This window comes from Pipistrellus kuhlii, unplaced genomic scaffold (assembly GCF_014108245.1).
Source record: "Pipistrellus kuhlii isolate mPipKuh1 unplaced genomic scaffold, mPipKuh1.p scaffold_m20_p_6, whole genome shotgun sequence".
Taxonomy (NCBI): domain Eukaryota; kingdom Metazoa; phylum Chordata; class Mammalia; order Chiroptera; family Vespertilionidae; genus Pipistrellus; species Pipistrellus kuhlii.
In genome coordinates this window covers 32,303,382-32,326,899 of record NW_023425562.1, presented here as the reverse complement: position 1 = coordinate 32,326,899, position 23,518 = coordinate 32,303,382, and the positions used below count along the sequence as shown (strand labels likewise).

The 23,518-nt window shown below is 38.6% G+C and overlaps 1 protein-coding gene across 14 annotated transcripts in view; it reads left to right on the top strand.

The window, feature by feature from the left end:
* The first annotated feature begins 6,313 nt into the window (after positions 1–6,313).
* SMCHD1 (structural maintenance of chromosomes flexible hinge domain containing 1) overlaps positions 6,314–23,518 on the top strand; it is a 112,699-nt gene continuing 95,494 nt past the window's right edge. For 7 of the 14 annotated variants that reach the window (XR_004984289.2, XM_045574892.1, XM_036417730.2 and 4 more), the window contains exons 1-7: positions 6,315–6,887; positions 9,221–9,296; positions 10,482–10,643; positions 15,153–15,235; positions 16,049–16,179; positions 21,462–21,576; positions 21,695–21,814. Coding sequence is in view for 11 of the 14 variants with exons in the window: in XM_045574892.1 (XP_045430848.1) it covers positions 6,699–6,887; positions 9,221–9,296; positions 10,482–10,643; positions 15,153–15,235; positions 16,049–16,179; positions 21,462–21,576; positions 21,695–21,814 (876 nt within the window). In the remaining 3 variants the exon portion in view is untranslated. Of the gene's footprint in view, positions 6,888–9,220; positions 9,297–10,481; positions 10,644–15,152; positions 15,236–16,044; positions 16,180–21,461; positions 21,577–21,694; positions 21,815–23,518 lie in introns of those variants that run through there. The other 7 variants (XR_006740367.1, XR_006740366.1, XM_036417734.2 and 4 more) reach the window with 3 other exon arrangements.

Here is a 23,518-nt window from a genome sequence, read left to right as displayed (position 1 = left end):
GGTATAGGAAGGTTGGGAAAGAAAGAAAGAAGGATCATGGAAAGGGGAGAGAGAAGTCTATGAGAGGGAGGAGTGGAATGTCAATGCCATAACAAGTCTGGTCTTTATTCCCTGGGCCATTTGCTTCATGGAAGGATGGGGGCTAGGGGCCGATTTCTCTTGTTCATATTTGAAGCCCCAGTGTCTGGCACACGGTAGACATATGGCTGGCAACAAATGCTGAATGTACTAATTAATAAACAAATGAATACTTCTAAGAAAGCATTGCAGTTACTTATATTTCGGTGTGTTTTATTCATCTCTGCTTAGTTAATCTTGTGCTCAGTACCTGTTGAATTGCCTTTAGTTGCATAGCTAGACAGGAATTAGGTTTGGCACTTGGGAGTACAAGTTCTTACTTCTAGTTCAGTTTTCTTGTCCCTCACACCATGTTGCCTCTTTAATGCTGCATAAATATTAGAATATGCCCCTGAGTGCTATAAGTGTTTCTCAGGGGCTCACAAACCACAAGTTTCTTTTTCTGATAATCAGTTTTATTTATTTTATTTATTTACACCTCTCATTGCTAAGGAACGTTTTTTTCTAGCAGTGAATTTCAAATATTCAAACCCATTGCCATTGTATTTTAGGTAACCGCAGTGTTTTTTATAACTTATTTTAAAGAGCACAAATAGTGTGTGCTTTTGAACCTGCTGTGGTACTATAATGTCTCAGGGGTAACAGACTCCATCTGAAGAAGAGCCTAGTGTATTCACCAATATAGCACTTCGCCTCAAACTTCTAATTGATTGAAAGGTCTATTATCCCTAACAGTTTGGCTCAGTGGATAGAGCTTCCGCCTGCGGACTCAAGGGTCCCAGGTTTGATTCTGGCCAAGGGCATGTACCTTGGTTGCAGGCACAAAAAGGAAAGAAGGTCTATTAAAACTGAAACTTTCAGAAAAACAACAGATTTTGCTCTTAGGAGGCCCTTACCATTATCCCTTCTCTCTTCCATTTTTCTTCCTGTTTTCATCTTCTATTTCTCACACAATGCCAACCATGTTCAAAACTTATTTACACTTGTTTTCCCCCTCAAGCAACATTTGTCTCAGTTCTTTACAACGTGCTTCTTCAGCTTTCTGCTCAAATAATGCCCTAGGTGGAAAAAGTGCTTCCTGGCCACTATATAAAATTGAGGCCTTCTGGTTTCCATCCTTTAGATTTTTCTCCATAGCATATTAATCACCACCTGACATTCTGTATATAATTGCTAAATTGTTTGTCTCACTCAATAAAATATGAGCCCCATGAAGACCTTTAATAACTGTCACTTTATCATCTAAAGAAGGTATAATCTGTTCATAATAGTGTCTGCACAAAATGGTGTCCTTCATTAACACTGTCCCCACAGTTATATATTTTTAGGCCACATCTAATTATGCCACTCACATGTATAAAGTTTTTCTATTGTTTCTGACTGCCACTAGCCATGCTTCTCAATTTGAGGTATGAGGGGACGGAGAGGTCACAGGATAAAATAGCACATCATTCTATTTCAGAGGGCCAATTTTAACTTCAGGATTTTGGGGGTGAGGGCAAGTTTCCAATTTTATTCATCTTTAAAAGTTTTGTCACATGCATGTATAAACTCTGTATAAAGTCAAGAATGTATAGGACTTGAACTTTTCAGTGTTTTACTTCTATTGATTTACATAGAAAATATATCTCATACAATTGTTAAAAAATATATATATATATATATATATATATATATATATATATATATTATTTCAGAGAGGAATGGAGAGGGGGAGAGAGAGAGAGAGAAACATCAATGATGAGAGGGAATCACTGATCGGCTCCTCCTGCACACCCTATTGGGGTTCCAGCTCTAAATTCAGACATGTGTGCTTGGCCAGAACCAAACCTGGGTCCCTTTAGTCCCGGGGCTGACATTCTAGCCACTGAGCCAAACCAGGTAGGACTTCTTACAACTTTTGCAGAACTCTGAAATAGTTATACAATGCAATGTTTCCAGAAATGAAGAGCTCCTAGTATATTCATAGCATATATTTTATGAATATATACCCAAACTTTATTTACAAACTACTATTTCTAGTATCAAAATGATATCCATTATTATTATTAGATTTAATTATTTAATTGTTATATACTATTTTTCAAATGCCTGTATTCATCCAGGTTTCTCAGACCCCATAACCACATATGGCAAGCACTGTTTCAAAATAATGGCAAAATAGCTAGTCAATGTACAGCCATTATCTCATGGTTCAAAATAAAGAACCAGAATTTTAGCATTTGCCCTAAAACTATTTCTTAAACTTGGAGAATCACTAAAAGTCTTTAGACTTTTTTTTAAAATTGTGCATAGATGGCATTAGGCATTCTCTACCATTGCTTCAGAGACTACAAATCATTTTAACTTCCTTGAGTTTAGGTTTCTTTTTTTAAAATATATGTTTTATTGATTTTGTACAGAGAGGAAGGGAGAGGGAGTTAGAAACATCGATGAGAGAGAAACATCGATCAACTACCTCCTGTACACCCCCTACTGGGGATGTACCCACAACCAAGGTATATGCCCTTGACCAGAATTGAACCTGGGACCCTTGAGTCAACAGGCAGACACTGTCCACTGAGCCAAACTGGCTAGGACAAGTTTAGGTTTCTTATTTGTCCATTTCAAAACATATTAATTTTACCTTGCAGGGCATCAGTGCATATAGCAGAAGCACAATAATTACATGTTCTGCTAAATTAATAAGTAGCCCACTAAATTTGTCACAGGCCTGGCTTCTAATGATTAATCAGTTAATATTTGTTGAGGGAATTAAAATACCTGAAAGGAGCCTAGAAGGACAGAATAATCACCTATCTTCATTCACCAACATGAAGATAGTGTTATGTTTTCATTTGAATTCACTTATGCTAATCAAAATATTGAATGTCCCCAGAATTAGTTTTTTTCTACTGCAACTATAAAAGACTTACACACGCAAAATTATCACATTGGCAAATACAGATCTTTAAGTTCTTTCCGTTTCTTTCTGGATTAGTGCACAAAATGATGGCCTGGAAGACAAAAAGAGTCCATCTGGGCATCAAATCGTTTCATTGCAAAGAACAGTTTGATAAGTACTTAGCCTTTGCCCACAATTTACAGGGTGAGGAAAAAAGTAGGTTTCTAGTTGTTTATATGGAAAAGAATGCAGGTTCTTTTGCTCTATCCTATGTACTTAGTTCCTGATCAACCTATGGGTTTTGCTATTACATAAGTGTGGTTGGCCAATCTCAAGTGTCCTTTAAGTGAGAAAACACTGAGCAAAAAGAGGAGGCAGTCATCATTCTTGACACTTAAAAACCAACTACATTACACTTATGAAGAATAAGGTGAGGTGGTTTGCTTTATAAGTTAGATAATAAAGTTACATAATTAAGATAGTGCGATATTAGCAGAGAGGGGAAAAGTTTACTGATAGAATAAACTATAAAACCCAGGAACAGAGTAACATGCATTTGTGGAAACTTGGTACGTATATGAAAAAAGTTACACAAAATACAGCAGGGAAAAAATGGACTATTTAATAAGTGATGCTCAGACATTAAATATTTATTTAAAAATGAAATTGGATTTCTTTTCAGTATCATACATAAAAATCAAATCTTTGTAATGAAAATTAAAGAAAAAACTAACCTTTATTGAAAAAAGCTATCTGAGACAAAAGTGACTGGCAAATGATTCTGAGGATGTTTCAGACTGCCATACTATTATATAAGTATTCAGACTTAACCTTCTAACAAAAAGATAGATATCAATGTTTTTATCAATAGTTGCCCATATTATTGTAATACACTTCTCTAGTAGTATTTTGGATCTTCTTCCTAGCAATTATACTTACATCTCTTCTAAAGACAAGAAAATAATATTTTTGTATTCATGTTTTGTATAATTTGGTATTACACAGGAATGAGATATAGCCTTGATTGTGAATTTTCAGCACTAGTCCCAATTTGATGAAATCAAAATGCAATTCACATTATCTATTAAATAAGATTTAGAAAAACAATTTGTATTTTTCTTGGGTCATTAAAATCAAACACCATTATATAATGGAATAGAATAATAAATTCACATGAATTTGAAAGGTAAAACATGTGATGTCAAAGAAAGCCCATAGGAGTTGAGGGTTACTTTGATCTCTCTCTACCCATACAGTTCCCCTTCAAGAACAGGAATGGCATTTGGCCACAACTTGACTCTTTCCAATTTTTTCTTCCAAAATCCACTGCTCATTCTCCCCACGTTCCCACAAACACACCTCTTCTCATATTTGATCCAACTATGTTCTAGCTGTAATCTTTTTTGGAACACCTCCATATGGACAAGCAAATCTAGATTTCTAACTAGCAATATAAATCTATCCATATAATTAACCATGAAGACTTTGGCAAGTTAGTAAGACCGAAAATACAGGGTCATTTCTGTCCCCAAAACATTATACACACTACTTTAACTGCTGATAGCTCAACAGATGTTTCTTTTTAGCCAGACTAAACTTTGAACAAAGGAAATTCATCCTAAAATGCCACTGGAAGTTGAAAATACAGTTGAAGCACCAGCACTGCCTTTGTAATTATTCAAAGTGTGTATACAGCCGAAACCGGTTTGGCTCAGTGGTAGAGCATGGGTCTGTGGACTGAAAGGTCCCGGGGTTTGATTCCGGTCAGAGGCATGTACCTTGGTTGCTGGCACATCCCCGGTAGGGGGTGTGCAAAAGGCAGCTGGTCGATGTTTCTCTCTCATCAATGTTTCTAGCTCTCTATCTCTCTCCCTTCCTCTCTGTAAAAAATAAAAAAAAAAAAAAATAAATTAAAATAAATTAAAAAAAAAACACAAAGTGTGTATACATTTAATTTTCTCTCCTCTTCAGGTTTAACTGATTTGTAATAATAATGGGTGAAGTCAGACTAAGCTTTGAACAAAGAAAATTTATCCACTGGACTTTTTTTTATGGGGATACATAAAAGATAAAGTTTACAGTACAAAACCTGCCAACAGCTAATGAATTGAGGCACACAGATACCCAACAAAATGATTCTTGATGTTTGGGATTCTATTGCTTCTTGTCATCAGCAGTGCCTGAACTAGAATGGTCATCAGTTTGAGAACAGACACAAACAAAAAAATTATTCATTTCTGTAAATTCTTCTAAATTTTGAAAATGATCTATATATTAATAAACCCTGGCTTTATGATCATTCAAAGTGATTGTTCATTTATCTTGGGATACCCTATGTACTAAATATAACCTAAAGGTTTGCTTTGAAGAACTGAAAAATCCCCCAGACTGCTACTCCTTGGCTTGGTAAAAATATCTTCTTTTCAAGTACAAAATATTCATTAAATATTTTTAAGAATTGCAGAGTAAATTATTGAACCCCATCCCCCCTCCCGCATAAGGACCATATTCTTTGTTTTTTTGAGTTAGGGTACTACACATCCACAATAACGATGTTTAATGAAACACAAAGGCTTTTAATTAGAGTACTACATGTTAAACATTTTAAACCTAATAACTCTGGCATTGGTATTCTAATTGGCAATTTTCAGCAACATGGCAGCCGCGGTGGAGGTGAGTCGGGTGGTAAGAAGATGCTCCAGCGACCTGCCCCAGGCCGGTCGGGGTTCCCGCCTCGGAGGTCCCAAGGAGACCGGCCAGGTCCCAGAACCATTGGACCAGCCAGGGACCACCAGCTTTGCCTGGCGGCCACCCTGGAAGCCCACACGGATCCATTAGGAAATGAGACGGAAAGAAAAGGTGGCTCCTTGGCATGTTTCTCCCCGTGGAAACCCACGTGCTCGCTGCGGGGAAAGTTTCCCCCAGTGCGGCCTGCGGGCCAGAGGCTCCCCGCGCCGCCTTAACAGGACCGGCCGCGCCGGGCACCGCCTGCGCAGCGCCGAGAGCTCGAAGCCCGGCCGGTTCGGTCCGGTCCGTGGCGAGGCGGGAAGAAAACCAGGCCACTCTCGATCGTGAGAACATGGTCCCTCGGAAGCCTCCCCCGCCACTCCCGGGACAGGCTGTCCGGCCTCAGCAAAGGGTTCGTCCACCCCCATAGGTCAGGCGCCCGCGAAGGGCCCGCGCGCTTCCCTCCAACTTCGCGAGGCGAAGGGGCGGGCCCGGCGCGGAGGCCCCGCCCACCCCACACCGGCGCGCCCAGACGGATTGGCCCTGCCCATTCCCCCGCGGCGGCCCCGCCCACTCCCGCGCGGCCTGCCGGATTGGCCCCGCCCCCTCGGGGGACGCTGGCGGCTCCTCTTCCTTCGCAGCCACAGGCCTCGGCCGCGGCCCTGGTTCCGGCACGCGCCTCGGGTTGTCGTGGGCGGCCGCAGGCGCCGGTCTGGGCCCTCCCGAGCCGCGCGCAGCGCCTCCGTGCCCCCCTCCCCGAGAGCCGCTGGCCGCGGAAGTGACGTGGGGTCCAGGCAGGAGTTTGTTTGAATCGGTTCCCGGCCCGAACCTCCCGCTCGCCGCTCCTCGGCCACCGCCGCGGAGGGAGGAGCTGCGGGGCGCCGAGGCGGAGCTGCCTCGCGCCCGGGGGGACCGGAGCTGAGGGCGCCGCGCGGAGCCTGCGTCTGTGGGCCCTGGGCGCGGCGGCCGGAGGCGCCGGCGCGGCTGTTTTTTCCTCCTTTCTCCCAATATGGCAGCGGCGGGCGGCGGCGGCGGCGGCGGCGGGCCCTCGGCGGGGGCTGGAAGGGGCGGCCGCGGCGACCGCAGCAGGAAGGTGTACGTGTTCGACCGGCGCGAGAAGGAGTCGCAGCAGGGCGAGCGGCTGCTGCAGGTCGGCGAGCGCTTGGACTTCGCGGGGTTCCGCGCCGCCGTGTGCCAGGTAGGCGGCGGGCCGCCGAGGGATGCGCGGGGAGCGGACAGTTGGGGTTGGGGGGCGGGGAGGGGGACGGGGAAAGGCCAAGTTTCTTGCTCGGGGCCATAAACCTGTCACCGGCCCTGGTCCCGGGCGGCTTTTGGCTTCTCTCTCTCTCTCTCTCTCTCTCTCTCTCTCTCTCTCTCTCTCTCTCTGTCTCTGTCTCTGTCTCTGTCTCTGTCTCTGTCTCTCGCTGCCGGGCGCCCGCCATCTCCGCGGCCGAGCGGCAGGAAGCCTCGGGGTCGGCCCCGCCGGGGCCGCGGAGGGCCGGCTCGGCCTCGCCGCGGGCCTCCCTCTGCCCCGGGGACCTCGGGTGGTCAGTGGGGCCGGGCCGGGCCGGGCCCGCTGGGCACTCCACCGGGGTCTCTCTCGTGCGGAACTTTTTATTGTCGAAACCGGAGAGCAGAGGTATCCCGGATGGCTGTCAGGAGTGTTGGGGGCGATGGAAGTTGTGAGATTCCCGGAGTCGGTGTGCTCCCAGGTTCCTTCCATGAGGCGCAGATTCCGCGGGCCGGCCGCCTGTCGGGAGCGCGGGCGGCGGGGTCCTCCCCTCGCGGGCGGGCGCCCCGGGCCGCGGCGGCCTTGCAGGTGCGGCTCGCTTTCTAGGTCGTCTGAGCCCTCGTCGCTGGGACTTCCTGAACTCGGAGGGTGTCCGGGGGACCCCAAAGGAGGGTGTGTGTCCCCTTTAAGAAACGAACGGCCGTGGGAGGGAACCGGCCGTGTTTTGCCGATGGGAGGGGGCGGTGCCCCCTGAGCTTCACCGAAGGGACGGTGTCCTGCCCTGCGGGACCCACAGGAGGTTCTTGGTACGCTAGGAAGAACTCTCAAGGAAAAAGAAGCTGGGGTGAAAGTGTGTTAACTTGAGCGGGAAGATGTTGTAAAAGACATAACTCTGTAACTGCTGAAGTTACTGACATCCACAACCATGAGAGGCGGGGACTCTTATTGCTCAGGGTCTAGAACTGTGCCTGGCCCACGTTAGAGTGAATTACCGGGATGGCGGCCCACAGTGTGTGAACTTGGGAGTTCATTCTGTGCCTGGATGTATATAGAAGACTCCCCTGTGTCTTTAGAGTGAATGAAAGAATGGGGTATCCTCTTTGATGAGTGTTTTGTACTCAGAACCATCCCAGAAAAATGAAACTTTTTTGTTTATCTTTTTTTTATTGCAAAAAATAATCAGCGCCATAAAGGAAATAGGGAACCAGCAGGGGGGAAAAGTAAACCTTTCCTCACTGTAAAATTTATAACCACTGTTAGCTCTTGGGGTTATTTCTTTGTATCCTCACCCCTCATTTTTTTTTAAAGTATTAAATTTATTGGGGTGACATTGGATAATAGCATGTTTCAAGTGCACCATTCTATAATACATGCATCTGTGTATAGTGTGCTCACCACCCAAAGGCTAGACCCTCATTTTTAAAAAATATATTTTTCATTGATTTCAGAGAGGAAGTGAGAGAGAGAGAGAGAGAGAGAGAGAGAGAGAGGAACATCAGTGATGGGAGAATCATTGATTGGCACGCCCACACTGAGGGTGGATGTATGTACCCAGACTGGGAATTGAACCATGACCTACCTCCTGGTTCACACGCCAGCCAGGCTAGACCCCCCCTTTTTTTTTTTTTTTTTAATCTTTATTGCTCAGATTATTACAATTGTTTCTCCCCCCCCCCCATAGCTCCCTTCCACCAGGTTCCTGCCACACCCTCTGCTCTTACCACCCCCCCCCCCCCCAAGGATGCTATTGTAACTCTGTCTCTTCTTGCAACCAATTCCCTAATCCCCCAATTTATAAGTTGCCTTACAATTTCAGAGTTACTCTTTTGGGAAGAGTTACAATAGATAAAATGAGTCTTTAATACAGGTAACATGCATAGCATGGCTATTTTTACCATAGTGTTATAAAATGTTACCTCTATTTTTTTCTGGTACTTTTATTTTACCTACTTAAACATTTAATGTATGTGAACATATGTTAATAAGTTTACCTATATATTGTGTTGGAATAATGTCTTTTGTCTGCGAAGAGTCTGCTTTTGTTGAAACCTTTCGAAAATGTCCATCTATACACTCATGGTCCTAGGTGGCATATAATAGTAGGAAAAAAACCTTGTTAAGCAAATAATTTATAGATTTGTGTTTAATTATGAAAAGGCAAGATTTTAAAATATTATGACACAGTTGTAGTAATTGTTACAAGATTACATACTATTAGTATTTTCATATTTTTAAAAACTTGATTGGTGCATATATTTCCTTTGTGTAATAATTTATTTTATTTATATTATTTTGGATAGAGACTTGGCATTTCACCTGAGGAAAAATTTGTTATTACAACAACAAGTAGGAAAGAAATTACCAGTGATAATTTTGGTAAGCAATGTTAACTTTATGCTTTTATATTTAATATGCTCTAGTATAGCGGTCGCAAACCGGTAGTCCGTGGATCACTGGTGTTCCGAAAGGTTGGCAACCATTGCTCTAGTACATTGTACCGCAATAACTATTAGATTACATACATAAGCATAAAAAACTGTTGATTTTGGTTACTTTGTTGTGTGGGGTGGAAACTGTCTATAAGTTCACAGTTTGTACAGAGGTCATATTTTTCAAGGTTATAGAAATATAGTTGACATCATTTATGGCTACAGAAGATGAGACCTTGCCCAACAGCTAGCCACAGGCTTTCCTGGTGGGCCCTTAAGAAGCTAATTCTCCTGATTGGGTTCTTCCATTAAATTTTTTTTATCCAATTGGATTGTAAGACTTGTCAGCTTTTTTATTTTTAAATATATTTTTATTGATCCTAGAGAGGAAAGAAGAGGGAGAGAGAAACAGACGCATCAATGATGAGAGAATCATAGATTGACCGTCTCCTGCATGCCCCACACTGGGACCGAGCACATGCCCTAACCGGGAATTGAACCATGACCTCATAGGTCATCGCTCAACCACTGAGCCACACTGGTTGGGCAAACCTGCCAGTTTTTCATGCCTGATTTCCTTTTGAATTTAAGCACTCTTCTCCTTTCATGTTGATAACACTCTAATGTAGTTCATCTAACTTCCTGTGAAAATTTAAGTTACTAAGTTGAGGGTTTCAGATGCATGGACGTATTTGGGCCTATTTAACTGATATTCTTTATATATATATATATATATATATATATATATTTATTATTGATTTTTTACAGAGAGGAAGGGAGAGAGATGGAGAGCTAGAAACGTCGATGAGAAAGAAACATCAACCAGCTGCCTCTTGCACACCCCCTACCGGGAATGTGCCTGCAACCAATGTACATGCCTTTGACTGGAATCGAATCTGGGACCTTTCATTCCGCAGGCTGACACTATACCACTGAGCCAAACCGGTTTCTGCTTAGCTGATATTCTTAGCAAAACACAATTGAAATTGTAGATTGAGCCATTATTTGGGGCTTTGCCTGTATCATCTTTAAAGATATTTCATAGAATAGATATGGTTTTCATTTTTAAAATTATAAATTCATGTGTTTCTGATTCTAGCTTTGCACTTAAGATATTACATTTTGATTACAGATGAAACTGTTAAAGATGGAGTTACTTTATACTTACTAAAGTCAGTCGACCAATTACTACTAACAGCTACAAAAGAAAGAATTGAATTCCTACCTCACTATGACACACTGGTTAAAAGTGGCATGTATGAATATTATGCAAGTGAAGGACAAAACCCTTTGCGTAAGTATTCCATTTATACTAATTTTGTTGAAATATTGCTCTCCCTTATCTCCTCACCAACTGTCCCATTCCTTTATTTTAAAAAATTATCTCATTCTAATTTTTTAGAAGACTGTAACAAATCATTGTGAGTTTCCTTACTTCAAACTCTTCATCACAATATAATTCTTTTCCTACATGTCATCTTACTTCAGAGTAAAGATACCTCTCCTTTAAAACTAACCTAGTTTTAGAATTCATTCCATCTCAACTCATAAGAGATCTTGTTTCTACACATTCTTCTAGCTCAGTGGTTCCCAACGTGGGGCACACGCCCCAAAGGGGGCAATTTGATTTTTAAGCGGGGCAATTTGAGAATGAGTTACCATTGAATGTTTTGCATTTCTTATGGTTCTAGGGGCCTCATGTATAGTATATAAATATATATTGTGACATGTTTATGCATGTCAGTTCTGTATTTTATGTTTTGAAACTGTATTTGCTGGGGTTTTTTTCATATCCATATTATTATTATTATTATTATTTACTAATTTCTTAATGATTTCTTCCTCAGTACTTCAATTGCCCTTTCATTCTTTTAATTTTCTGGTTCGTGGATGTTATGTTCTTTGAAAGCTTGTTTAGACCAACGTAATGGCCTTTGAATATGAGTTCACTTTTTAAATAGTAAAAATTATATACCACACAGCAGGGGGCATCATGATTTTAGAGATGCTTAGGTGGGGCATGGCAAAAAAAAAAAGTTTGGAACTACTGTTCGATCTCATGTATACTCACTTCTCTGATTGATTCTTCCTCCTCCTGTATGCCTCTAAATTGTTTTGTCTTGCCAATTTGTGTAGTTGAACTGCATGAATAAATGGTTTATCTTGTTATTTCATATCTTTATTATTTCCTTTCATCTTTATCACTTGCAAGTTTTTATCCTATCTTTGGATTGTTGACTAATGAACTTTACAAGTTAACTTAGAGAATTTTTTCTTTTGGACCCTGCTTAAGTGTTTAATACTACTTATATGTTCGTTATAAACTTTCTAATTGAAAATAGTTTTACTGTATGTACATTATAGTTTATAGGAAATTAGAAAACATATATAAGCAAAAAGAACTTAAAGAATATCCATAGCTTTACTGCCCAGATATAACTACCACCAACACTTTGGTGTGTATAACTTCAGATCTTTTCATGTTGGTTTTTTTCTATTTTTAGTGGTTTTATTAGGCCTAGTAACAATTAATGTCGTTTTCTAATACTTTTTTAAATTGAATTTATTTAAACAATACAACAAAATTTAATCAACAATATAGTTGCCGTTGTTTTCTACTACTTGTGCCCAACGCTCAGGAAGCATTTTAATCCCTCCGTTGTAAAATTCTTGTGATTTTGATGCAAAAAATTTGGTCAGTACATTTTTGAGGCATTCTTCATTATTAAATTTTTTTCCAAGAAGAAAGTTTTGCAAAGAACGAAACAAATGGTAATCGGAAGGGGCAATATCAGGAGAATATGCAGGTTGAGGGAGAACTTCCCATTCCAACTGGCGCAGTTTTTCAGCAGTGATTCTTGCAGTATGCGGTTGTGCGTTATCGTGGTGAAGAATTACGCCCTTCCGATTAATCAGCGCGGGTTCTTTTGCTCTTAAAGCTTGGGCTAACCTTTCCAATTGGGCACTATACACCGCACTTGTAATGGTTTGGTTAGATGGTAAAAGTTCATAATGAAGAATTCCTTTAAAATTCCACCAAACACACAACATCACTTTTTTCGCATGCAAGTCAGGTTTTGGCGTGGGCTGCGGAGCCTCATTTTTGTCCAACCATTGAGGCCGCCTTTTCAAATGAACATACAGCACCCATTGTTCATCTCCGGTAACAATTTGCTCTAAAAACGGCAAACGGTTTTGACGAGAGAGGAGCGAACTGCAAATTGTGACTCTTTGATTACGGTTGTTGTCGGTCAACTCCTGAGGAACCCATTTTCCAAACTTTTGGACTTTGCCAAGTGCACGCAATTGATTGGAAATTGTTTTTTGTGAACAATTTAAAGTTGTTGCAAGCTCTTGTTGGGTAATTTGAGGATTTTGCACCAAAAGAGCTTGAAGAGCTTCTTGATCAAAATTGGACACACGGCCTCGACCACTCTTGTCATCTAACAAAAAATTTCCCTCGCGAAATTTCTCAAACCAACGCTGGCATTTTCTGGCGCTAACTGCATCTTGACCAAGAGCACTACAGATGTTTTTTGCAGCCTCACTTGCTTTTCTTCCTAATTGGAACTCGTAAAGCATGCAGTGCCGAATCTGCTCTTCATCCGCCATCTTCTTAGCCCTAGTTTTGCAACAAAAACCAAACCAAACACAAACTTTTTCAAGCAAAACTTGTTAATTGCACTTCACACGTTCTGTAGATACCACGTGTTTGAAGGTTATGTCAATACAAGTCAACGCCAAGCAAGATTTTAAACGAATGTTAAAAAACGACATAAATTATTACTAGACACAATATATGATGTGTGTTATTTTAACCTACTTTTTTTGTTTCAAATAAAATGAACATCTTTAATATGTCAATATGTATTTGTTTTTAGTGGTTAAACACTAGATAACAATATACTGAGCAGTGTTCTATTATTAGACATTTGGGTTATTTCAGTTTTTTAAATTACAAATGACTGAATATTCTTATGACTAAATCATTGTGCACATCCTTACCTTATGTGCAACTAATATTATCTCTGACATTGTTCCTTTCATACAAAAAAATGCTCTTATTTTTTCAGTCTTAAAAACATCATAATCTTATTCCTCCAGCCATTGCCCAGATTTTTGCTCCTGTTTATAACAAAACTTCTCAAAGGAGTTGACTGTCTTCACTATTAACCATATCTCTCCTCCCATTCTCTTCTATTCACGATCCTGAACTTACTCTTTTATGGTTACCAGACACTAAATCCAGTGATCAATTTTCAGCTCTCATTTAACTGAAGGCATTGTTTGACATAGTTTATCACTTCTTCCTCTTTGATATAATTTTCACTTGGCCTTCGAGAGGTCACACTCTGTTTTCTTTCTACCACTGACTGCCTTCTCTCTTCTCTTTCCATACCTTTTTTTTTCTTCTAAATTTTTGAGGTATAATTGAAACATCTCCCCACCTTCTTAATGTTGAAGTAAGTGCCTCAGGGCTTAGCCCTTAGTCTCATTATCTCCTCTTAATTTTTTCACTTGGTGATTCCAGGGATAATTAGGTAGGCAGGCAAGTGGTTAGGGATGATGAGTTAGGCAGGCTAGTGGTTAGGGGCAATCAGGTAGGCAGACGGCCCCTCACCAGGATGGCTCTGCTGTCAAGCAAGCAGTTAAGAGCAATCAGGCTGACAGGCACAATGGTTAGGAGTGATCAGGTAGGCAACGGCCTCTCACAGGGCTGGACATGCCCTCCAGAAAACATTTAGGGGTGATCAGATGGGCAGGTGGTTAAGGATGATCAAGTAGGCAAGTGAGCAGTTAGGGACAATCAGGTAGGCAGACGGCCCCTGGCAGGGCTGACCCTGCCTCCCAGCAAAGAAAGAGGGAGGCCTAGGCCAGCCAAGCCATTACACCTCATGCCTGTTGCCTGCAGAGGGATGCTACCAGTGGCAGGGAGCGCGGGGCAGCACTGCACACATGGCCAGCAATGGCAGCGGCGTGGGTAGCGCCAGCTGCTGGCAGCCAGTATAAAGAAAGCCCCAATAGGCCCTGATCTTGGGCCAGGCCTAGAAACCCTACCTGAGGGGTCCCGGATTGTGAGAGGGTGCAGGCCAGGCTGAAGGATCTCCCCGAGTGCATGAGTTTTTGTGCACTGGGCCTCTAGTAAAGGGAATAAAAGTGAGAAATAATTTAAGTAGTGACCTTGAAGAAAGAATATTTGGGACAAAGCAGAGCCTGTGATACATGAAACATCCATTTGGTTGTATAGTAGAAAATCAATAGCAGTTCTGTGTCAGTTAACCAGACATGTTCTGCTGTTTGACAAGTTGCTGTCATAAGATTTCTATATCTAAATTAGCTATTAACACACACACACACACACACACACACACACACACACACACGTTTAGAGTTGCTTTCTACTGGCCTTCATATCTCTGTATGTACTTTAGACTTTTTGATTATGTGATTACATACTATAGAGTTCTTAATGTTGGGTTTTTATTGTAATAGTCTTCTGTCTCTTGTGCCTATATGTTTGTCTGTTGATTATAAACTCTGACATCAGGAATCATGGTTGGCTGAAACTTGCCATATAACAATATGCAGTATTGGGTGATGACTGCTTTTTTAGGCTGGTGGTGATTGGTGATGATGCCTTTGATTATATATTGCATCATCAGGATCAGGATAATACTTTAATTCTAGTTATTTTGAAAATAGAAGTGATGGCTTATGGTACTTCAGAATTTCTTCTGTGAAATTTTATGTGAAGTATTTGGAAAGGAAAATTAAAGTAATAATGTTTTCTCATCTTTTCCAGCATTTGCTCTTGCAGAGTTAATTGACAATTCGTTGTCTGCTACTTCTCGTAACACTGGGATTAGAAAAATACAGATCAAATTGGTAAGAAAACAATACTATTAAATAATTTAGCTTTTCCTTTTATAAAAGTAGTACAAGTTAATTGTGGGGGAAGTAAAAAAATAAATTAAAAGAAATAATGATCTGATATCTCTTCATCTATTGTTAATATTTTTCACTTGTCCTTTTTTCTGTGCATATGTGTGATTACAGTGTACATTTTGTTTTTTATGATCTTTCCCTCCACAGTAAGTACATTGCCATATCATGAATGTTTGCAATATAATATACCCTTGATGCAGGTTGGTTTATTGGCTATGATATAAATTATAATAAAATATCTATATATAAAAGTCTGATATGTGAAGTGTCCATTGGGAGTTCAATTGACTGGGAGTTAGATCCATCGTGAGGACGTGTGCAGACTACCCGTGTGGGGACCACCAGGGCGCAGAACAAAGGAAGGCCCCGGCCGGTAGCCACTAGGGACCCTAACCATGCATGAATTTCATGCACTAGGCCTCTAGTATAATATAAATATAATATTAGTCAACCTACTATTATTGTGCATTTGGATTTTTTTCTGTATTTTAGCCCCTGTAAGCAATGCTGACATGATAAACATTCTTATAGGTCTTTCTTTGCATCTCTGATTAGTTCATCAAGGTAAATTTAAGAAATGAAATTTCTGGATTCAAGGACATGCAGAATTCTCAGATTTCTTATTTATACAGCTGAAGTGCCTTTAAGAAAGTTGTATTAATTTAAAATTCCACCAGAAATGTATGAGTGAGCCCATTGAATCATTTTTCTATATTTCACATTTCATGTTTTCTTTTTGAACTTATTTTATAGCATTTTGATGAAACACAAGGAAAACCTGCTGTCGCAGTGATAGATAACGGAAGAGGAATGACCTCTAAACAGCTTAATAACTGGGCTGTGTATAGATTGTCCAAGTTTACAAGGCAAGGAGATTTTGAAAGGTTAGAAAACATTACTCACTTTTTTATGGGAGCTGGGTATTTTAATAAAGACAAGAACTCATATTTCTTTAGTTATACATGATACATTGGAGGTTTTGATGTTATTAACATATTTACTTAGACTTTTATATTATAGAAATTTTATGATCAAAACTTAGTTTAGAAGTTGTCAAAACTACTATAAATCACATTGTGCCCATTCATTGAACAATTGTTTTTGCATTTTCTGAAGTATGTAAGAGTTATGTTGAGTACTTTGACTCATTTCCCTTTTTTTCTTAGTAAGTTTGATGGAAGTTGCGTAGTTTCTAGAGGAGTAGAATGGTTTTAAAATAGGCATTAGAAATCACTAATACCACTTAACGATGTCTAATGCACTTAGTTCGGTTGAGCTCTATTACTCTACTTATGGGTCTTAGTCTACTTTTGGGGATCTGCGTTATAAAACATTTACAACTGTTAGAAAATATAATCTAGTCAGGAGTTTACATAAGAATGTGTTCGTAAAAAATATCCTGAATAAAATGTGGTAGAGGAAACAAAATATACTAGAAACTGTCAGGAATATAATGATTAGGTTCTTGGGATATTAACTCAATTCTAGTAACCAATAATCAACAAGTCTTTTGATATTTTAAGCTATGTTGTATACTTTAGGAAACATACTTGGGAAGATCTATTGGTATTCTTATTAAGTAATAATAGTATTTGTTCATGTCCTGTTTTGGTATTTCTTATGTAAAGGCAAGTCACCCAAATTGAAGGATTAATCTCAATAATGTATTAAAAGTTAATGTCATTAACACCTTTGTCTTTTCATTTCTGAAATTTTAGCACCTGTACAATCTTTATCAAATTTGTAGACTTATAGTGTCATGGTGAGAGGCAATATAATGAAGAAGAAGGGTTTAGAATCATTTAGCCTGGTTTGAATTCTAGTCTAATGTTGATCAAGGTACTTTATTTCTCTTTGTCTCAGTTTACATACCTGTAAAATGGGCATAATAAGACCAAGTGACTATCTGGCATATAGTATTGCTTCCTGACTGAGTGACTCCATAGTTTCTGATGAAGGATCAGCTGTTAACCTCACCAAGCATTCTTTGTATACAATTAATCTCTTCTCTATCTGCTTTAAAGATTCTGTCTTTTTTCCTGGCTTTTGACTGTTTGATTCTGATGTGTCTAGGTTTGGGTGTTTTTCATTTAATCCTACTTTGTGTTTCTGAACTTCTTGGATGTATAGATTAATGTTTTCATCAAATTTGGCCATTATTTCTTCAAATATTCTCTCTCTTTCTATGACTCCTGTTATCCATATATTGATAAGCTTGATGGTGACTATCAGTTTTTGAGGCTTTGTTCATTTACTTCTTTTTTTTTGTTTGATCCTCAGATTGAATAATCTCAATCAATCTGCCTTTTAAGTTTACTAATTCTTCTGCCAATTCATATTTGCTCATTAACTGACTTTTTCATTTCAGTTATTGTTCTTTTCAATTTCAAAATTTCTGTTTGGTTCTTTTTAAATAATTTCTCTCTGTTATTCTCTATTTGGTGAAACACTGTTCTCATACTTCATTAGACATGATTTCTGTTATTTCCTTGAATGTATTTAAAATAGTTGACTTAAATCTTTGTCTAGTAAGTCCAAGCTTGTTCTTTCCCTGGCATGGTTTCTACCAACAATTTGTTTTTCTGTGAGGGGACCATATTTTAATATTTCTATGTGTGTCACTCATTTTTTTGTCGAGAACAGGACATTTTAATAATGTAATGTGGGTAACTCTGGAAGTCAGATTTATTTTTCTTAACAGGGATTGTTGTTGCTTCTGTTTTTTTGTTTGTTTGTTGTTGTTGCTTTGTGTGTTTGTATGTGTGTGATTGATGGTTGTGTAGTAACTTCCCTAAACTAATTATGTAAAATCTGAATTCTTTATCTTGTGTTGCCACTGAAGGCTCTGCTAGCTTAATGGTTAACCTAGTGATGTCCTTAAATGTGTTGAGCCAGAAGTATCCCAGCTTTGCCAAGGGTTTCTGTGTGCACATTGGTCTATATTTTTAGTGTTCCAGCAGGAAACTTACAACTCTTTCTTAGCATTTACTTCTTTCTTACACAGGACCTCAAAGTCAGCCAGAAATGAGAGTTTGGCCACGATTGTGACCTCAATTCTCATGAATATGTTGCTGCTTTTAAATACCATATTTAAATACCAAATACCATACTTCTCATTCCCTAGCTTTTCCTTGTAAGTTTTTGGCCAAATTCTTGTTTTCTCCCAATTGTTTTCATTGCTTTAGTCAGCTGTGATGCTCAACTATTGCCACTGATTGTTTTTGACAAGTGACCCAAGGAAAAAGCTGTTCACAGTGAGCAAGTTCTGACTTATGTCACAAAAAGACAAATCCTGAGTGGAGGTTTCTGGAGAACTTTCAGATCCAATAATGACCATTGTATAGAGAGCTCCAAACTTATTCTAGTGACTCCTAAGCCACCGGTTTTCACTATGATTGCAGGGCTGTCCTTTTTCAAGACTTCTGTGGAGCTGGTGAGAGGTGATTGGGATAGGGCATACAGCTGTCTTACCAAAATTCAGCTATGTGTCTTGAACAAAAATACTTTCGATTGTTGCAAGACCGATTAATTTTTAGAGTTCTGAAAAAGTTGGTTTTGATTTGAGTCTTTTATTGCTTTTATCAATGAGTAGATTTTCATAGGTCCTTACTGTGCCATTTTGGAAGTTTTCACCCTACTAACTCAATTTTGATACATAATACTATGTATTCCAAAACCACTATTAAGATATAGAACATTACATGAATCTAGAAAATTTTCTCATGACTTGGGCACTATTATGATCACTGTCTTGGAAATTAAATTAGATAGCTAGAACATAGTTATATTATGTGTTCATTTAATTATTTTCTGGAAGAAAGAAAGGTTAAAATTAGTGAGGTCTTCTGGGTGACTATAATCAAGTGTGTGTTGGATCAGTGCTAATTTCTGCACTTTCACCTTGTTCAGAAATTAATAGGTTCACTGAAACCGGTTTGGCTCAGTGGATAGAGTGTCAGCCTATGGACTAAGCAGGCGTCTTCAAACTACGGCCCGTGGGCCACATGCGGCCCGCAGAGGAGTCTGATCCGGCCCACCAGGTTTTTTGGGCAGTGAGCGCAGCCGAGGTGTTACAGTAGGAATTAGTAGTTCATATAGTCCGGCCCTCCAGCTCTCTGAGGGACCGTGATCTGGCCCCCACTTTAAAAAGTTTGAGGACCCCTGGACTAAAGGGTACCGGGTTCGATTCCGGTCAAGAGCATGTGCCTTGGTTGCGGGCACATCCCCAGTAGGGGGCGTGCAAGAGGCAGCTGATCGATGATTCTCTCTCATCGATGTTTCTAACTCTTTATCCCTCTCTCTTCCTCTCTGTTAAAAAATCAATAAAATATATTTTTAAAAAAAGAAATTAATAGGTTTCCTCAACTTAAGGAACCATTTTTGGGAAAATAAAAATGGGTCATGCTACATGATAATTTCCCATGCCACTTTTAGGTTGCAGAAATTACCTCTCAACAGGATTTCCCCCTAATTTTTCTAAAGAAAAAGCTCCTTTGTCTTCAGTATTTTCTGCATATTAAGATGAGTTTCACTTACTACTTTGTGACATATATTTATTCACTTGAATTTAAAGAAATAGTGTGTAACATTCTGGCATCCTATTTTAATTTAGTTGTTTTCAATAGATATAAACGCTCACATATGTAGTCATTCTACCATAATTCCTGGAAGTCACTTAGATTGCTTTTAGTTTCTGTAACTAATTTGATCATTTCTTTTGTTCTTTTTTATTACTTGTTTCAATGTGGGTTTTGCTTTTCTCTCTTCTAATAAATCAAATACTCTTACTTGACAAAGATATAATACCTGCTTATATAAGAATATGAATGAGGCCGAAACCGGTTTGGCTCAGTGGATAGAGCGTCGGCTTGGGGACTGAAGGGTCCCGAGTTCGATTACGGTCGCGGGCACATCCCCAGTAGGGGGTGTGCAAGAGGCAGCTGATCGATGACTCTCTCTCCTCGATGTTTCTAACTTGCTATCTCTCTCCCTTCCTCTCTGTACAAAATCAATAAAATATATTTAAAAAAAAATATGAATGAGATAATTTCTGAAATCCTTATGGACTGTGATACAAATTTATTCCTGAGGAAGTTGACTTTCTAAATTCTCCAGAGGACTGCTTCTGTGATGCAAAATTGTTTCATAAGTTCTTAGATTACTTTTTTTCCTACTTCATGAAGTGATATTTATGTAGCCCTTTAGTGTGGATACAGGAATTTTTTTGTATGCACACAAGTTTGAAACCTACTAGAACTTTTTGTTTTCAGCCTTATTTGCTGAAATACATTGATTTTCCTAGGTTTGGTTTGCATGGATGGTTTGGGTTAAAAAAGGAAATTTATGACTGGGTAATTCTTAATCAGAACAGAGTTTCTTAGTTTTGAATCAGATTAATTATGTATGTATTGTTTTACTTCTGAGCGCTCCCCTCCCTAAACTTTTATATACTTCCTCATACCTATTTTAAGGAGAATATTTAGGGGAGGGTATTTTCAACCTATTCCTAGAAGTGTTGCCATAGTAACTAAAGTAGTAGAACCTATTTACTCCTTTCATTTTTCTTAATAAACATTAGGTTCATAAAACTTGATTAATCATAATTCTTGATTTATAACAGCTTATTCAGTCCTGTTTTAAAGTCTATATTATAAAACTTAATAAGTTGAATAACCATAATCTACCACCTAGTACAATAAGTAGAATATTCATTATAACTTATATCTGTGTGTTCCTCTCTTATTCTATTTTTCCCTCACCAAAGTTAACTACTACATTGAATTGCTTTTCTATTTTCTTAATTAAAATAAATGTATATATCCTCCGGACCAGAGTGGCTCAGTTGGTTGAGTGTCATCCTGTGCACCAAGGGGTTGCCAGTTCAATTTCCGGTCAGGGAAAGTGCCTGGATTGCAGGTTGGACCCCCTAGTCGGAGCGCATGTGGGAGATTATGTTTTTTCTCACACATGGATGTCCCTGCACTCTCCTCTCTTTGTGGACTAGATGATGTCTCAGTTTCTGGCTCTGATTCTTTTATCTTTGAATAGGGTATCGTTTGACTTGGGGATCATTTTATTAACACTTAATAAAAGTGCTGTAACAGCTTCTATTTGCGCCTAAATAGCTGCTTTAATATCACTGCATTAATTTAATGTTTTATTTTAGTGATCATTCAGGATATGTTCGACCAGTACCAGTGCCACGCAGTTTAAATAGTGATATTTCCTATTTTGGTGTTGGAGGCAAGCAGGCTGTTTTCTTTGTTGGACAATCAGCCAGAGTGAGTAAAAAATTTTTTGTAAATGAAAGTTGATCAGACTATTTTGAGGTTGACTCTAAATATTTTAATCAGTTTAACTTTTAGGGATTTTTAAAGTATTCTTCTTAATATTTAACAGATGATAAGCAAACCTGCAGATTCCCAAGATGTTCACGAGCTTCTGATTTCTAAAGAAGATTTTGAGAAGAAGGAGAAAAATAATGAGTCAATATATAGTGGATTTATTAGAAACAGAAAGGTACACTACATTTTAACTCATTAATTGTAAATGTATTACTTTGTATGGGTGATAGGACAAGAATATTTTTTCTAATTCTATCTAAGATATTAATGTTGCTTTAAAAAACTTGAAAGTATGGAGTTTTCAAAATAAGTTAATTTAATTTTATTCTTTTTTCTTTAATCATGTGAATGGCAAAAGTGATCATTTATATGTTTTCTCAGGCTGGAATTCTTTAGACAACAAATTATTTTTTGGAAAGCTGAGTAAGCCTCCTGGAAAGTGCTCATAAGATTGTAAACTTTTTCCTTGCACTGACTGAGTTTTTAAATCTTTGTTGTATAATCATAGAACTAGAATGGAAAACAGGGATAAAAGAATAGACTTTTAGAAAATCAGAGCTTTAGAGAAAGTAATGAGCGGTTCATTTCTGTTGGATATTTGCTTTCAAATTTTCATTTTAATAAGCAAAATGTTAATAAACTTGCATCTTGATTATGTATGTGAAATTTATTATATTCAGTTTTTCTTCATTCAAAACACTTTAGAGTTTTTAATTTTAAAATCTTTATTTTAAAGTAATTTTGAGGTTTTTAAGAATTATTGTTTAATTCTAAAACTATATAAAAAATTTAAAGAAAATATTAAAGAAGTTAAAAGTCTCAAATGCCAGAAAAAGGTACTTAATGTTTAGTTGAATTTTCTTCTAGACTAACTTCTTTATTACATACTTATAGTTTGAACCACATTTTTAAAAATAACATTTTAAATTAAACACACTTTAAATAGCTTTATGGTATTTCTTGGACTGAATGTACTATATCTTAACTATTATTTTGAGTATAATCACATATAATTTATTTTGATTTATATAATTATAAAGATAATGCTGTGAATATCTTTGCTTAATATTTTGCCTGAATTATAATTTTTCTTAGTATAGATCGTTAGAATTTTAACAGCTGTGATACACTATGAACGTTATGAATCTTTATAATATATATTATAAAACAACTTTTCTGAAAGGTTGAGCCCAAATCAAATATACTCCCAACAGTATATGGAAGTACCTATTTGATCATTTTCTTATTTTGAAAGAGGGGAGGGCAGCAAAATGTTGACAATTTGATAGGTAAAAATAATACCTTTCTTTAATTACTACTGAGCTGAAAATTTTTTCATGTTTATTGGCTACTTTTACTTTTTTCTATAGCTTAACATTCTTCTTTTTTCCAGGAAATTTCTTTATTTCCTTTTGAATTAACAGTTTATATATCTTACTGTATTTGCTTAGTAGTATTTCATTTTATCATTTCTACAAGTGATTTTCAAACCTGTATGCTGAGGTCTCTTGGGTCATCCTTTCTGACAGTTTTTCCTGTATCTTGTACTTTGTTTATCCCCACAAACATTTCATGGGTACTAATGGATCCTTGATTTTTTTTTATTTCCTGACTTATTCTTTTTAACATACTCTTTTCCCTCTCCCCCAACTCCTCTTATATCCCTGACCTGTTCACATTTGCTAAAATGTGTGTGGGGTTGTGGTTCTTTTTTTTTTTCCTTTCATTTTTTAAATTAAGGTATTATATGTGTACATATCTTACCAGTGACTCCCCTCCTCCTCAACTCCCATACATGCCCTCACCCTCCAGTGTTTTGCATCCATTGGTTATGCTTATATGCATGCATACAAGTTCTTCGGTTGATCTCTTATTTCCC